Below are 17,905 nucleotides of genomic sequence, written 5' to 3'. Positions count from 1 at the left end.
CCTGCACCTTTTTCTTTTTATTTAATAGAAATGATGTTAGTTATGTGGCATCTGGCTTTGGGTACACGCTTAGCAGCCACGATACTGCAGCAAGGAATGTGATTCTGTTGTCTGTGTGATACTTCTCAGGGAAGGAAAGTGGATTTTATGTAAAAGTCAGGCTTGAAAAAGGCTCCAAATCTGCTATTCCAAGAGTCTCTTCTCCCCAGCCAGCCTGGTCTGCATGATGACAAATAGAAAACACCGATACAGACTCAGGAAGGAGAGGTTTTTATTCCAGAGGATTATTGCAGAGGGGGAAATGCTCTGACGATACAGACTGTGAGGGTTTCAAAGGTTAGGCAAAAAGGGTTTTTCTGTTATAGGCAAGAGTAAAGCAGACCAGAAGAACCAGGCATAGGGGAGTGGGAGGAAAGGGTGGCCTGGCTGGACAGTAGGCCAGAGAATAGTTTACCCTGAGCCCAGCCTGTCTCCAGCTGGAGCCATCTGCTGCCTCCAGGAACCAAAGGTGAGGGTCCCAGGGAAAGGAGCAAAAGTGAACCAAAGTTTCGTTAACAAGCGTTTTATTCCCCTTGATCAGTGGGGACAAGCAATTCAGCGAAGCGTTTCTGAGATCAAGAATGGGAATCGGAAGGGTTCGTCTTTGGCTTAGTCCCAGACAGTATCAGGAAGAGGGAGAATTTCCCCCTCTACCCTTCTTGAGTTCTTCTACCTGGACTAATGATGAAATAGACGCAAGGCTTGATTCACAGGAGGAAAGACTAATTTGCTGCGTGTGCATGGGACATCATAAATGATGATGCTCTCTAATGGGATGAAGCAGCCAGCTTTTTATACGTTTTAGGCAAGGAAGTGATAAGTCTGTGAAGAAATGACAGGGCAAAGACTCTTAGACTGGGGTGCTCATTACTGAGAAACGTAAACAACCCTGCGGCTTGGTTAGTAAGTTAGGAAAGGAGTAGCAGGCTTTGTTTATGCAAGCTTTTGGGCCCTGGATTCCTTAACTCTAGCAATCAGGGTGTCTCCCCAGGCAGTAAGGAGGGCATCTTTGACAGGGGACATAGATGCCCTGTGTTCAAAGAAACAAGGGACGGTCAGCGTGACCTTCCTGCATTGGGTGCTGGTCAAGTAACTCTAATTCAAAGCAATCAATATGCCATTGTGGAATGTTTTGGGGGGCCTGCCCCCGGCCCTGACAGTTGGCATGGGGACCATCTGTGAGTTTTCTCCAAGTCCTACGAGGAGAGAGATTGTTTGCAGTCAACCATTTTGCAGAACACAGAAGGTGAGAACGTTTCTTAGCTGTCGCTGTTTTTCAAGATCGCTGTGAAATGGCAGCTTTGTCAGTGGTGTGACTTCATCCTAACTGCCTTTTCTCCCACTTGTGGTTGTTGAGCCGCGAGGAGACATTATTCAAGGGACACACCGAGAGGAGGCATCCTTAGGCTTCCCTTCATTGCATGAGCTTCACAACCCGTGCCACTGGCCATGCCCCAGTAGCAGGGCCAAGCTGGACGGGAAAGTTGTGCTCAAGAGGGAAGCTGAGACTCAGTTGGACAGGGCCTCTTTCTAGGAGAAGATTCCTCATGGGATGATGGTTAATAAACTCCTGCTGATGTAGAAACTGTGAGTGGAGGGTCAGCGAATGAAGTTGCTGTCTCCTGGACCATCTGCTCCCATCCCCAGTGACAAAGGTGAAACTTGGCCGTAGCCTGTTGCTTTTAAACATGAACCAGAGCTGGGAACTTTACGGTAGGCTACCCGCTTCTTTTGAGTATTCTCTCAACAAGAGAACGCACGTATTCTTAAACTCTGTTGTTGCCTGGTAATTTCCATTGATTATAATGATTTTCTGTGAGACTTCGCAAGACAAGGCTTGGAAGGGGTTATGCATGGGGCTGATTACCGAGATGGAAATTGCTTTTATGGCTGTTTCAAAACATTCAAATGACCCATCGTTACAGGAGGTGGTCAAATCCTTTGTTAATTATCGTCTTCCTGTCGAGTTTTTTGTGTCAGGCCATCTCATCCGGGGTCTAGCAGGCAGAGCAAGAAGCGCGGCGCAGAGCGATGCCGTGCAAAAATGGAGGAGAATGCTTGTTTGGTGGGGCTTTTTGCTCACTGGATAAGCTTTTGCTTTTTCATTTCCGCCTCAGGGTATCGTAGATGATGAGTTTGCCTGTGGACTGATGGAATCTCCTGGTTGGGAAGGATGAAACTGGTCATTTTGTTCAAATCCCTATTTGTCCAAGAAGTAACCCATCTGCAATATCCCCGACAGATGGGCATGTTTCAGTCTCCGCTGGGTTATGGCAGGACAAAGGTGCAATTTGACAGGCTGATCATTTCGTGGGCTGGCAAGTTCTTACAAGATCAAGTTCCTTGTTTTGAACGCAGTCCTAGCTCTGGCCTGTGAGACAACAGCTGAATCTCTTTCTCTCTTTGGGAGACGGCCACTCAGGCAAATTTAAATACAACTGTCATGCCTTTTGTGCTCTGGGTGAAATGTTAGCAATTCCTGCATCATCGTCATCACTTATGCATAATGGTTTCTGTACCCTCAGCAGCCTGTTTGTTCTTTCCCCGATAAGCTAATTTGTGTCTGTCCCTCTTAAGTAGCATTGATCTGAACAGAAAAATGTTCCAACTGCAGTGTGACGTGTGGAGAGTCGAGTGTGTTTTCTCTTCCTCGTCACCAAAACACCTCCCTATTAATAGACATGGAAGCAGCATTTATTTTAGCCTTAGTGATTTCACGTCATTCCTTCACTCATCGGGAGTCGATTAAAATTGTCACAAGAGTGTCCATTAGGCCGTATCTTACCATCAGCGTCCTCCTTCCGATGACTATGCTTCCTAGATAAGTAGATTACGTGTGTCATCGTGGATTTTTTGGGTCCCTTTTCCTCTTTGCTTCCACCTGTGACGATGTCCCTGAGACTTTATTCTCTTCCAAAGCACAGCCAACCTTCCACGTGTTGCCTAAGTATTCTCATAGCGCATTCACACAAATCATCAGTATAAATTAATTGCATCGAGCAGCCGTAAAGCAGTCTGCAAACCCTTTCACACTCATTACATAGCTTTTACAAATCATCTGTTATTTAGAACGTCCGTTTAGCCAGCCACACTCAGATACTGTACCATGCAATTTTCAGATTCTGGGCTAGAATTCTTACTCCTTCTGCTGGTATTACCGGGGTAAGAGGTCTGGCAGCCCCTTAAAGGAGACAAAGCCTGCATTGTCCCTAGAGATCTCAAGGGCTGGTTCAAGCAATGGCTGTTTGCGTTCCTACATGCACACATGCCCCCTATAACAATATTAATTCTGCAATCTTCTGGCAGCTACATCTTCAATGAACTAATCTCTGGTTCATAATATCTTCCCTTTGTACTTATAACTAATGCGGTTGTTTATAAAGTGACATCATTACACTGCTTGCCCATCCGCCCAGTATGTCTATGGATATTTACCTACCACATGCAGTGTACTCAGTGCCTATACTGTGTACCATCGGTTAACATTTGCCAAGGTACCATTGTAACAGGTAGGGGACTGCCTTTTTAGCTGCTTTAATTAGGGGGAATTATATCCTCTTGTCAAGTATAATTGTGGCCACTGTTTGAACTCGGATCGTCTTGGTTGACTATTGTTATAATTGTCTGTCAGCAAAGGAAATAATAAGCCTGCAGCTTCCACAAACTCAACCTATGAAAACCCTTGCCAGGGCCATCCATGCGTACTTCGTAGAAGACGGTTTTCAGTGTGGACATCCCCAGTGGGACTGAGCACACAGAACCTAGCAAATTGGGGGCCAGGGGCCCTCCTTTGCAAATGGGGTGTCTTGGGTCTTTTTTCAAAAAGACATTTAACCCACAGACCAATGCAGTTTCTGGATATGTGGTTCTTACACGATCCTACCCTCAGTACAGAGGTCATCTAACCCCGGCCTTCTCACACTTTCCTCCGTGTCCTACCCGAATGATCGTGGTTCTCCAGGACCCAAAACGGGCCCCTTGGGCTGACCCTCAACGTGCCATTGGGGAAAGTCCTAGGATGTGCACGTTCTCCAGAATTTGGAGAAGCACCCTGACACACAGTTTTCTTCATAAATTATAGACACATAAAAGCATTAGGTAGGCCATGAAGAGTGGATAACAGCAAAGCCTGTAGATTTGCAGGCTGACTAGCTGTATTAAGGGGCTAAGGAAGAGAGTGATACCCTCACAATAAGAAGCCTTTCAAAGGGAGAGGCCACAAGCGTTTATCTGAGATCCATGAGAATAGCTACTCGGGAAGCGCTGATTCAGGCAGAAGCCCAGACAGTGTTCCGATGAGGAGACAAAGGCCAGGGGTGTTTATGACAAAGGGGGGGGACAGTGACATCACAGAAGGAAGGCGTTGCTATTGGTGCAGCTAACGTGACACAGGGACGCTGATGCTAAACAGTGTTTTTAATTTTCAGCCCAGAGTCATCCGTCCTGTAGTCATGACACCTGCTTTCTTGGTATCTTTGCAAACAGCTCTTTGGGACACCAGGTTACTAAGGCCCCGTCCTGAGGTGACTTTGTCCTGTGTTATAATAACATCCAAGGTTTGAGAAGTAAGACAGGCAAGGCCATTCCTCTAGGAGGGCAGCTCCAACTCCATATTAAAGGGGTTCCGTTGATATAACTTTGACAAGAGACGTGGTTTCCTTTCACACGGTCACCTTAACGAGGATAGAGTGCGATTTCCATCGGTGCCTCGGCCAAAGCACAAAGGTGCCCCGTGATGGACCCTTGGGATCTCGCTGCAGTAGTTCAAACTGAAATTGTGGGGGGCGGGCCCCATCTGTGAACTCGCTCCCGTTATTCCAAGTGGGAATGCACTGGGATGTATGAGGCGTGCGTGCCTAACAAGATTATTACAATTATTCTTGCCCGTTTCATCTCCGGGAGGCATCTCTTGCTGACAGAGCTCTGGACCCCATAGAGGACAGCTGTGTTAAAAATGTGTAGTCTTGGATGGCCGCTTAGCTCAGTTGGTTAGAGTGTGGTGGTAATAACACCAAGGTTGCTGGTTCAATCCCCACATGGGCCACTGTGAGCTGTGCCCTCCTTAAAAAACAAAAAAACAAAAAAACATGGAGTTCTTTAATTTGTTCTTTAGTTTGGAAAAGAAAAATGCAGTTTAGTGTTCAGATGACCTCTTATCCTTAAAAGACGACCCACTCACTACAAAATATACTTTTCACAAAATGACCCTTTATCAAAGCTCTGTGACATCACATATTTTCTGGGGAACGTGATAATGTGACGAAATATTTGCTTACAATAATTATGAATTATTGTGAGCAGAGTGGGTGAATTTCTACTGCTTTGTCTTAGAAGCAAACCAATAGATGTAAATGGCTAGCAGCAAGATATTCAGCTATTTAGAATGAAAACAATGAATCAGCAGCAATACAAATTTCTTTGGAAAAACTTGGGACAACATTGCAATAGGAACTTTTCTAAGGCATTTAAATCTATTAAAATACCTGCTTAAACATGTATTCGGATGAGTTCATTGCTGTCCAAATGTCAGACTATTTTTCTTTGTGAATTTCAAACAGGACATCTGTTAGATAACACTTTGTTAACCGGATTTCGTTTATTATCTATGGCTTGAATTGGAGAAAAATTGCATTTTTCTAAACAAAATATGGTTTGTAGTGTAGGTGTTTTTCTATGTTTTCACTAAGCCTTTTTTCTCCATGAAGCAGATATATCTGGAATATAGGCGTTGCCGTGGTAAAAATTTGTTATGCAAGCACAGTGTTAATTTTATTTTAATGAACAAATTTAATGTCATTACACCTCCAGTGATGAAAATGTTCTTTTGTCTCTCTCCTTCATAATAATTCTGTTTTAGGAATAGCTACCTTCTCAAAAAAGCTCTTTTTTTCTTTGGCCAAATTAAGTTTGCTCAGAGAAATAATTTGTTTTTTCAAAGGGGGGAAATTATGCCGATTTTCAGAACTTAATGTGCCACGCTCTCAATATTTTGCAGCACTTTCATTTCATGTTTAAGTACTTTTATGAAGCAACTCTGTTTTAATAGTTTAAAACACCTTCATAAACACCTTATTCTAATCCTTACTTGTGGGGAAACAATCGGTTCTGGTTACTTTAGATGGTAACCATTTATATGCAGTGGGATTCTAAGTGGCTATTAACAAACGTGAATTTGCAAACATTCTTAATTGGCCTAGAAGGAAGTTCTGACCCCACCCCTAATAACGTGTACCCCAGGCACCTTTTGAGGTATAATTGGTGATAAACGGTCACCTTGTGCTAACCAAAACCATTAGGCCATTCAGAAATGAATGTAGATATTAATCATTATTAATGGTCTTTAACACTCTTGGGCTTAATTTCAATTAAAAAACAAAAAAAAGTTGGGCACCTGTACTAATGCTTTCCTCACAGCGCATAGAACGGTGGAATGCGTTTTGCCCAAGCAGCACACACAGGTGCAATGGATCCTGACAATGGCGTCATTTCAGCATCGAGAGGACGCATTGTCATAAGCCCCGGACATTTTCTGTCTTCATTGTTCCTTTTCACAGCTAATGGCCCCAGTACCTTTCAGAGAGCAAGGTTGAAGAGCCATTGATCGCTCTGTCTTCCTGACACCTCATATCCAGTCAATTACCAAGTTCTATTGATTGCATCTCAAATCGGTTCTGTTCTCCCCGCCCGCCTGCCCCCACCTAGTCTGGGGTTAGTCAGCACCTTTGTGGGGTTATGGCCGTTGTCTGCACCTGCTGTCCAGCATCTGCCCAATCCATCCACCACAGAGCGACCGAATGAGTGTCTGAGGATACAAATCAAACATGCCTGTCATCCCCTGATTAAAATCTTCCCTGTCTTGCCATCACTTCTAGACTAAGATAAATGTCCTTTGTGGGCAGACAGCGCCCTCCAGTTATGACCCCTGCTGTTTCTGGAGACTTTTCCCCACCTCACAGTGAGAGTTTTGCATGGAGAAAAACAACAACAATCAAACAAAAACACATGGCACACAGTTGTAGGAATGCATGCATTCAGCCGTTTGTTCAACAAGCACAGAACAAACGGCTGTGGAGAGAAGCATGTCCCCTGAGTGAGTCTCCAAGTTGTCAGTTTATATATATGTTTTCTTTTGTACATTTATAATAAAACTGAAACCCTCGCAAAACAAAGTTTATCTGGAAAATAATCTGATTTGATTTTTGTGTATAGTAGGCAGCGCAGTAGCCCCAGGTCGGTCCCTGAATGGGTGGAATTTTAGTGGAACTTTACTTAAGACTCAGAGCTTGAATTTTATTCTGTTTAATCTCTCTTTCAGTCATGTCCCTCTGGGCTACCGTACGTACTTTCTTCCGTGCCTGGCATTTTCCGTGGTAAAACAAAACTTTATTTTCCACATGGTTGGTGAACTGAGCAGTGCATCTTTAAATTACTTCTATGAATCCTGCGTACTCATCAGTCATGAAACGTGTCCTTGAAATAAGTGCTGCAGGACCTTCCAAGCCACTGCCAAGAAAGCTTTGTTCAGATCCTCATTAAGAAGTGAACTCCCCATCTTAAGCGATTGTACTTGGTGTTAGCGCTCAACTGTTACTGAAAAATGACCCCAAAATGTAGCACCTTAAAGCAACACATGCTTGTTATCTCGCAGTTTGTGTCAGGAATCTGGGCACAGCTGAGTTGGTTCTTGTGCTCCCATTGCCGTGCTGGCCACGGCAGTGGTCTCATCCGATGGTTCAACAGAGGCAGAAGGTGTTTCTAAGCTCGCTCAGGTGATTGTGGGCAGGATTCGTTGCTTTTAGGCTGTTGGCCTCACTCTCTTCCTGGCTGTTGGCTGGGAGTCTCCCTCAGTCCCTCCATGGGGTTGTTCCAACATGGCAGCTCCCTTCATCAAAAGCCAGCAAGAGACAGAGTCGACTGGCAAGACGGGCGTCAGAGTCTTGGGCAGACTAATCGCAGAAGGGATGTTCCCATCATTTCCATATTCTGTTCCTTAGAACCGAGTCTCAAGGTCCAGTCACCGTCAAAGGCAAGTGCGTCATCCAAGATATAAATACCAGGAGGGGTGTCATTGGGCTATCTTTGTTGGCCTCCCACATCTTTGTTTAAAACTCTATTACTGTAGCTAGTCTACATGAAATTACAGTTAGATCACTGGTTATGGTGACTGGTAACAACTATTGGTCCCTAACTATTACTCCCTTATCGAGCCATAGTACTATGAATATAATTTTATCCTCACAATAATGCTTCTAAGGTATTATTATTATGGTTATCTGCATTTTATAGGAGAAAATGCTGACAAAGAAGCTAGATAAATGGTCCGTGGATTCACTGTAGAAGCCACATTTTTCACTACGCCGCTCCCGTTAGTGGGTTCTGTAGTTGTGGGTTCCCTCCTTGGGCCAGTCAGAGCCTTGCAGGGTGATTCTGTGTCTCATTAACCTCAAAACTATCACAAAACTGTCACACTGTCTTTTATTTTTTGCTCCGTAAGCGTTTGTCGAGTTGAAGTGGATTTGGTTGAACTGTCAGTGAATTGCTTTTAATGGCAAAGGTATGGATACATTAAAATACTCCTAACAAGTCAAATTTGTCTAGCACATTGCCATTTTGGAAATCTTTTATTTTTCTTTCTCTTTGGGGGAGAACAGGGGAATGTTCTCCTCCCCGCCCCAGCTTTATTGAGGTGTAATTGACAAATGCCATTTACACCACACACACACACACACACACACACACACACACACACACACGGGGTGCCAAAAAATGTACACACATTTTAAGAAAGGAAAAAAACTGTAGTCATTGTAATACTCAATACATACCGATAACAAAAGATGAATACAAGTCATGTGTGATTTCTGCAATGACAAGAGGTGCTCACAGTGGTTCCCATCAGCGTCCAGACACTTCTGATGACAGCGAACTACTGCTTGAGCAGAGATCACATCTCTTAAAATGTGTGTACATTTTTTGGTGCCCTTGGTACATATTTAAAATGAAAACGTGATGTTTGATATGCAAATACGTTGTGAAATGATTATCACTATTAACTAACACATTTTTCACCTCACATAGTTAATGTTTTTGTGTGTGAGGAGGGCACTTAAAAAAGACCTATTGTTTAAACAAATTTCAAGTATACAATACAGTATTACTAACTATTGTCACCATGCTGTGCATTAGATCCCCAGAATTTATTCCTCTTATAGCTCTAAGTTTATACCCTTTAATCCACATCTTCACATTACCCTCCACCCGTGGCCCCTGGAAATCACCGTTCTACTCTCTGCTTCTATTAGTTCAACTTTTTGTTTGTTTGGTTGGTTAGGTTTTTGTTTTGTTTTGTTTTTTGTTTTTTTAAGAGTCCACGTATGAATGAGATCATACAGTATTTGTCTGTCTGTCTGGCTTATTTTCCTTAGGATAATTCTCTCGGAATCCATCCATGTTGTCTCAAACGGCAGGGTTTCCTTTTTTTTTTTTTTTTAAGATTTTATTGGGGAAGGGCAATAGGACTTTATTGGGGAACTGTGTGTACTTCCAGGACTTTTTCCAAGTCAAGTTGTTGTTCTTTCAGTCTTAGTTGTGGAGGGTGCAGCTCAACTCCAGGTCCAGTTGCCCTTGTTAGTTGTAGGGGGCGCAGCCCACCATCCCTTGTAGGAGTCGAGGAATCGAACCGGTAACCTTGTGGTTGAGAGCCCACTGGCCCACGTGGGAATTGAACCTCTAGCCTTCGGAGTTAGGAGCATGGAGCTCCCACAGCCTGAGCCACGGGGCTGGCCTGGTTTCGTTCTTTTTAAGGATGAATGATATTCCATTGTATCTATACCACATTTTTATCCATTCATCCATCAACAAATGCTTAAGTTGTGTCCATGTCTTGACTGTTGAGAATAATGCTGCAGGGAACATGGGGGTGCAGGTATCTCTCCCAGGTTCTGACATCATGGAAACCCTCTTTCATCACCTCTGTTGACTGCCCTGTGACATCTCAGTGAAATACACGAGGGAGTGAGGCACAGTGGGCTGAAACTTCAAGCTCATAGCTGGTGGCCTGAGCTGGGACCAGGCCCCTGACTGAATTGTTCACTCATTCCTCTACTCCCAGAAAAACAGAGAGCAAAAGCCACCAAGGAGAGAATTAAGGAGAGAGGTAGGGAAAGAGAGAGTGGCTGCAAGAAGAGGTAACAATAGTCATACGGATGAGAAGGCAGGGTGGGGAAAGATTTGCCACGTGGACCGGTGACAGATAAGTAGCAGGTAAGGGTAGAGGAGAAGGGGTCCCAGAGCCTGATGGTCTCTTTCAACAGCCTCTCTGACACCCTCAGCCATGTACCCAGGCATTTCAGAGCTTCTGTAACCAGCAGGGCACGTTACAGGTGAGGAATGCGACCTGTTGGCATTGAAGATGGACTTGTGGGTACTAAGGCGAAATCCGTGGTTCCTCAGAGGGATTACAGTTTCCAGATCCTTCCACAGAAGCCAAGCTTCCCACATAGGAGAACAAAGGAAGTGAATCGTAATTGTGTTGTGTGCAGGAGGCAAAGATTTCACAGACGACGAGAAGGGTGACAGGCAGGTTATAACTGGGTCATTCTGAACTGGGGGTAATTTTGCCTCCCAGGGGGCATGTGGCAATATCCACAGACATATCTGGTTTCAGAATTTTTTTGGTGGGGAGGGGACTGCTACTGAATGTCCTGCAGGGAACAGCACAGCGCCTCCTTCCCCACGACCACGCATTATCCAATCCCAAATGTCACACGTGCCGAGGCTCAGAGACCGGTTTACAAGTCTAAGGCTATTAAGTTGACTGTCACCCATGACAGCCATGTTCCTGCGCCATTTCTTCATGTAGGTGATGTGATTAAGTCATGGGGAAAGGGCTTACGGTGCGTGCCCCCAGGAAACTGTCGTTGTACAAGACGACATTGTATTTATTCATTTTCTGTATTAAGGGAAACGTGAAAACATTAGGTGGGTGGAAACACATACCCACAGTGTTCCAGTGTCCACCTCTCCCAGTGTGAATGGTCTGTGCTGCATTCTTGGGGACAGGAAGTTATGATACGTTCTTTTGAATACATCACTGGTATTCGTTATGGATTTGCACGCCGTTAAATCCACTTAGGGACCCGTGATGCCCCAACCCTAAGTGTTCCGTGGGCCTTATTAATGGGTGTCATCGGTCATCTCCACATGCTGTAGCACATGTCACTCTTCATATTTAGAAATGGATGCTAAATGTTGAAATAGTCTATTACCCACATATCCTTCCAACCATTTAGAAAATGGTTCATGGCCTTTTCTCAGTCACCTCTTTGCTTGAATTAGAGTGAGGGATTTTGAATTCCACAGAGTAAACGTCGACTCTGGATGGCATGTGGTTTTTCTCTGATGCTTGTTCAACCAGCCAGCTCTCCTGGTGTACCCCAGGCACATTTTGAGAAGAGGGCAACCCTCCAATCTCACATCCACAGACGTGGTCAATGGTTACTTACTCATTGGCTCAAACACCGGGTATTGACTGTTTGATGTGAGAGAGTGTCCAGAGAGAAGCATGCTGCCTTGTGCAAAGCCCCACAGCTCCCGTGTGAACCACGTCCCCTCCCCAGTGTATTCCTGACACAACGTGTTCTGCTAAGATCTTTCTTGGTTTCTCAGTCCCAAGTTCTCCCAGGATAGGCTCGAAACTCAAATGGCCCCTCGGTCATTTAACCCCATCATTTCAGAGCCAAGGCATTAGGGACTAGTCTCCAGCTGCTCACATGCTTGCAGGTTCTCTTTCTCATCTCATATTCAGTTGGCAATCCCTATGGACATCAGAGAGGGGTTTCCGGTACATGTGCTTAAGCACCATCATCCCCAAATTCCTCCAGCCTGTTATTCTCTAAAGGAATGGAATGGCATAGGGTGAGTGTGTGTTGTGATGACAGCCATAGCAGATGGATGGATTCCTTTCCTGGGCGTGTGTTCTCTGATCTCTAGCCAGTTCCTGGAGATGCACAAGGCTGTGGACCTTCTGTTCCTTGAGTCTGGAAAGATTTGCCTACGTTTCTGTTTCCCTTTCAAAAGCTGCTCCGCCAACACTCACAGCTAATTTTAGAAAGGATGTGACCCTGAAAATTTGCTCTTCATAACATGCTTGTTTTCCCAGGACTCAAATAGAGAACTCTTAGCTAATCACGGAACCCACCTTCTATTAAGAGAGCGGGAGATGGTTGTGTTTTCATTGTTTGGAACGGAACGTACGTGTTGGTCTAGGGTAGAAACGAGAGGTCATTGCTCTCCATGAAAAGGAAAGATTTGTTTTGGAAACAAATGCACAAGAAAAGGGATAAAATTCTTTCCCCTCTGGCATCATAGACAGTGTGTCTTTGGAGCTCGTGTTGTCTGGGGCGGAGGGGTTGCAAGAATGCCCCTTCTGAAATGTGTGTGAGGAGAGAGGAAGGTTCTAGAGAAGGAGGTGAACGGTCCACCACACACCGGCGTCCTTCACCTCTCTCTTTTTTCCCTTTGCAGGAAGATGAAGATATTTTTGCTTCTGCTGCTCTTCCTGTGTGAGGCCCAGAGCCGTGCCACGTCAAGGCCCAACTTTGTCGTGCTGATAGCTGACGACCTTGGCATCGGAGATCCCGGGTGTTATGGAAACAAGACCCTCAGGTTGGGTGACATGCCCACTGTGCAAACCCATGGCTGTGCTTGTGGGCACTTGTCCCACGTTCGCAGACCATGTGGTGATGGTTTAAAACCTCCCAAATGGCACATGTTGATGTGTGATTTCACAGAGACACCCAGATAGAGCGGAGAGGAAGGCAGGTGTGACACTGTGTGAACAGGTGTAGTAAGTGGGATACACTCAGCTACCTTGCTGCTGTTTTCACATCCTCAGTTTTCTTGCCTTTGTTTCAGTTGGTGTGCAGGCTGCCCTGTCCCATCCGTGCTTGTCACCTTCCCACTCAGACCTCCACCCCTTCCTTCCCCTTCTTCTCTAGGCTGTTCTCCATCATCAGTCAGACACTCTGGTTGGGGACAGATGTCCCAGGGACACATGGGATGATGCCAGAATGTTTCGTAGGCCACGGGTAACTGCAGTGGTAGGAAGAAACGCACTGGGGCCAGACTAAGACAGAAGAGGGCGTTTGGATTCTGAGCCTCCTGTGTAAAACTGACTTCACATAAGAAATAGTGGAAGAGCCCTTTGGCTTGAAAAGGAAAGTCAGCCCTGGGGGTAGAATCTTGGTATCAGCATTGTACTTTTCTCTTATGATAATGACCAAATTTTCTCTTACGATCATGACCAAAATGGTTCTGTGCAGAGCTTCATCTCACAGACCATCAATTCACACTGAATTCAAGGAGAGGACGGGGAAAGAGATCATTTGCTTTTACTAGAATGTTCTCGTAAGATCAATGAGTAGTAAATATATGTAGGGCTCGGGGACAGACCCATTGCTAAGTGCCACGGGAACCTGATTTATTTCCGTATCAGTCGCTCTGGCGTCTTCTTTTCAAGGTGACAATGCATCTTGGAAAGTGTGTTTCATGGTTACGTGTCAGAGCAAACAAAAATTAAATTACTTTTTTGAGAAAAAATTTGCCTACAAGACATAACCACGTGCATGTCGGTTCCAGCCTGAATCTTTGCACTAGATGTTGCTTGTTGTTTTAAATATGCTGCCCGATGACACGCGTTAGATTTTTAGACATGTGTACAAGATCTGCACTCAGTGTTCTCTTAAAATTTTAATGAACCGTGAATATTTCCTGCCCCACCTTTTGCCTCATTTTATGAAAAGTTTAGATCTCACTTCCTGACATCTGTGAGATGAACTTTGTTAGTCATTTCATGTTTCTTATCAGTCATAACTTCTAGTTTTAAATTTTATATATTCTTAATATCATGTAACATTCAATATAATAATAATAATGCTGAATATGATATTCATATAATGTTAGATGTAATAGTCCTAGAGTTTATTGAGATAATTAGATAACTGTTTCTACTCAAGTGACTTAATTAAAAAAATTGCAATCAAGCCTTTAAGGTTTAGTTTCGACCAATTATCAAAAGGGAAAAAAAAAGTATATAAATGTCCCAAGGAAGAACCCCTGTCAGTGTCTTACCTCAGTCTGTCTTTCTATCCATATTAGATTCCAGACCTTTCTGAATTACATTTCTCACTTTGTATTTTATAATATCACACGCCAAAGTGGTCAGATTTCTCAGTGGGCCCACAGAGGTACCATGAGGCTTACGTCCAATTTACAGTTTTGGTCTTCTAAGCACCGTGTAGTTTTAGGCCAAAATCAAAGTGGCAATATGGACAATTAAATGCATAAACTACACTCACAGGTGGGAGACCCATTTGACAGTACACATGTAACGAAATGACCTTTCCCTTCAAGATGTGTGTTATTGCTGACTCTTCTATATGGGCTCTGGACCAGAAAGGCTGTGGGGCCCTAACTGTGAGCAAGACGAGGGCGCCACCCTCACGGGCCGCCATCTTGGAAGGCAGCACAATTAACCTCGCCGTCCCCTTATAATGAGGAAGCTGCTGCAATAGAGAGTGCAGCTAGATGTCTGACACATGGAGTGGGCCCGTCCCCTAAGACAGGTGTAGTAAGTCGGAGGCCATAAAAGGCCCGTGAGAATTCCTACTACGCCTGGAACTGAAGGATGGAAAATAACCAGCCAGGCAGACAGGGAGGAACCAGGGTTCCCAGTGGGGGATATGGGATAAGAGTTCAGCGTGCTCCAAGAACTGGAACGCATTCATTCCTGAATACCGAGGAAGTTTGGAATGACTTCCTAAGGTGATGGGTCTGGAAAAAAAGCACCAGGATGGTTTATCTTGCATAATGCATCGTCCTAGAAGTGAGCCCATAGATGAGCATTTATGAAGCATAAAAGCCATGAGCCAACACAGCGTGGAAGTGATTTTATAGCATGCCGCTTTTTCACATTAGCCTGCATCCCTTTTTCCTGGACCATATTAACCCATTTGTTGAAGTTCACTGATAAATATACATGATTCCCGTTATTGCCTTCTCCATGGAGGCAGGTGGAAATTAGGCAGAGGCTGGTGAGACCTGATTAGTGGTTCCCCTTTGGCTGTGGCTGGAAGAGCGGAGGGAAGCTATCCCCAGAGCTTTCTCTTTTGGGGGCATGGAGGTAACTGGGGGGACGTGGGCGGGGGAGGAATGGGGCCTTGACCCGTCTCACTCTCCCTCCTCACAGTAGCTAATTGTGGAGACGTGTCCCTCTGTTCTAAACCAGGACCAAGGGAGCAGGAGTTCAGAGCCCCCTGAGGGCGTGTGGGGCTCCCTGCACCAGTCGTTTCGGGATCACTGAGCGCTCAGCGTGGTTTTCTTCTTTCTCATTGAGTCTTTGTTCTGTGCCCCGTCTCCATTTCCCGCCCTCTCTCCCACTTCACACAACCCCACACAGCCCTCAGTATCCCAGGAGAGGTGTCTCCCTATGAAAACCGCAGAGAATGCTGCATTTTCAAAGTCATCATGAGTAACATGGTTCTTTCCTCCTAGGACTCCCAATCTTGATGCGTTGGCCAAAGGGGGAGTGAAACTCACTCAGCACTTGGCCGCGTCTCCGCTGTGCACGCCGAGCAGGGCGGCCCTCATGACAGGCCGGTACTCCATCCGATCAGGTAACCTCCTGGCTCTGTCATCATGCCTACCCTTCTCCTTGGGGCATCTTCCATGTTCCCAGTCTTCATGGTTCCCCATCCTAATCATTGATTTTCTGCTGCCTCAGGAATAGCGTCTCGGTCGCGTGTGGGCGTTTTCCTCTTCTCAGCTTCCTCTGGAGGACTTCCCAGCAGTGAGATTACATTCGCCAAGCTTCTGAAGACGCAAGGCTATGCAACAGCTCTGATAGGTGTGGGCCGCTGAGGATGGGGAGGCAAGGACCCGGGCAGGTTGAGCGGGACAGTGTGGCGGCAGGAGAGCAGTGCTGCTGGGGTTGACGCTGCCAACACAGTGGGCACAGCTTTAAAGAGGGAAGAAATCATTTCAGTTCTAAAGTAAAGCACGATGCCCCCTTCTGGGCTATTTGAATGTGTAGATATATGTTATTGTTTGCGTGTGGAGGGATGGAGAGAGAGAGCGAGAGCGAGAGCGAGAGCGTGAGCGAGAGAGAGAGAGAGAGAGAGAGAGAGAGAGAGAGAGAGAGATGAAGACAGACACACAGACGAATCAGCAGGTGGATATATGGGTAGATGGAAAGATAGATGAGCTAAGTGAAGAGACAGGGAAAATACATCAATAGATGAGATGGGTGATGGCTAGATGGATGGTTGGATGGATGGATGAGACAGCTCAATAATGGGTAGATATAATTGTACACACACAGAGTATAAAAAACCACACACACACCATGCTATTGATAAAGATTTTCCTCGTATGTGTAATACTAAAATTGTGTCATCATTTGTCTCAATCGATATTCCCGTAGTGATTTTATTCCATTGATACGAATGATGGCTTCTCCCTTCTTCCTTGATAAGCTTGGGTCTATATGCAGGTCATCAGATGAATCCTAGAAAATCTCACAGTAGCAAAGTGACCATTCTTGGTTCTCATCCATCTTGTCGTAAAACCATCTTCATTTTCCTTTTTGTGAGGCACTCGCTAATTTAGTGGCATAATGAACATTTTATAAGAAATGTTCATAGGTGCTTCACATAATTGCTGAGTTATGAGTATGATTTCCTCATGCCTCAGGCGTAATTTTTTTGGGAAAAGATTCATTTCCACGGTGACCATTTAGGGAACAAAATCAAGTTGCTTCCAAGACTTTAATTTTAATCAACTGTTTTCAAAAACCATGTAGCCCAGAAAAAAACGTGTTTTTCTATGTAGTTACATCCCTTGCCCTTTAAGTGTCTTAGGTGTTTGTCTTTTGTTTTGTGTTTCAATCATTAGATTTACTACTTGTTTTCTGGTAGAGGGAGTAGTTGATACCCTAGTATTTGTGGAAAAGGAACCAAACAAAGAAAGAAAATCTGTAGGGCCCTACGGAATAGGCCTTTGGCTACTAACTAGGCAGAAAGATGCTACTTCTCAGTGTGGGAAGCAGGAGTCCACCTACAAGTCAGGGTGTCTTGTGGGACTCAACACATCGCCCCTTTGTCTCCTCAGGGAAGTGGCACCTTGGGATCCACTGCCACAGCAAAACCGACTTTTGTCACCACCCTTTAAATCACGGCTTCGATTATTTCCACGGGCTGCCCGTGACCAACTTGAGAGACTGCAAACCCGGGCAGGGCACTGTCTTCACGTCCGCCATCAGGCTCCTGGTCTTCATTCCTCTCCAGGTCATCGCGATTGCCCTCCTCACCTTGGCGGTGCTCAAGTGGCTGGGGCTCTGCCACGTGCCCCCCGCCGTCTTCTTCTGCCTCGTCTTCCTGGCAGCTCTCATCCTCGCCTCCCTGCTGTGCTTCCTGCACTATTTCCGGCCCCTGAACTGCTTCCTCTTCAGGAACTATGACATCACCCAGCAGCCCCTGTCTTATGACAACCTCACGCAGAGGCTGACGGAGGATGCGAGCCAGTTCATACGACGGTGGGTATCGCCCCTCACCCTGGCACCGCTGGTGAAACACGATGCTCGGTGGTGCCCACACCAGTGGGACAACCAGGCTGGTCCTTCTGGCCACACTCCGCCTCCCATGCTGGGGACAGTCCTCCAGCCAGGCTCTGGGGTGATGGGATGTGAAGACTGAGATGGCACGTGTTGGGTGGTCTCAGACAGGCATTGTGATGCTGTGGGCTGTCCCCAGAGTGGCTTTGTCAGGATCCCTCACATCCTGTGTGTGTGACAATGTGCCGAAAAACAAAA

At 45.5% G+C, this 17,905-nt stretch overlaps 1 protein-coding gene across 6 annotated transcripts in view; it reads left to right on the top strand.

Moving 5' to 3' along the window:
* Positions 1-17,905, top strand: part of STS (steroid sulfatase) — a 137,266-nt gene that overhangs the window by 50,305 nt on the left and 69,056 nt on the right. For all 6 annotated transcript variants that reach the window (XM_074324093.1, XM_074324091.1, XM_074324090.1 and 3 more), the window contains 4 exons: positions 12,565-12,705; positions 15,592-15,713; positions 15,821-15,943; positions 17,206-17,629. In XM_074324093.1, the coding sequence (XP_074180194.1) occupies positions 12,569-12,705; positions 15,592-15,713; positions 15,821-15,943; positions 17,206-17,629 (806 nt within the window). In that variant the 5' untranslated portion in view covers positions 12,565-12,568. The remainder of the gene's footprint in view (positions 1-12,564; positions 12,706-15,591; positions 15,714-15,820; positions 15,944-17,205; positions 17,630-17,905) is intronic.

Source organism: Rhinolophus sinicus, chromosome X, assembly GCF_036562045.2.
Source record: "Rhinolophus sinicus isolate RSC01 chromosome X, ASM3656204v1, whole genome shotgun sequence".
Taxonomy (NCBI): domain Eukaryota; kingdom Metazoa; phylum Chordata; class Mammalia; order Chiroptera; family Rhinolophidae; genus Rhinolophus; species Rhinolophus sinicus.
The sequence above is the reverse complement of the archived record's forward strand: the minus strand, read 5'-3'. Positions and strand labels throughout refer to the sequence as shown.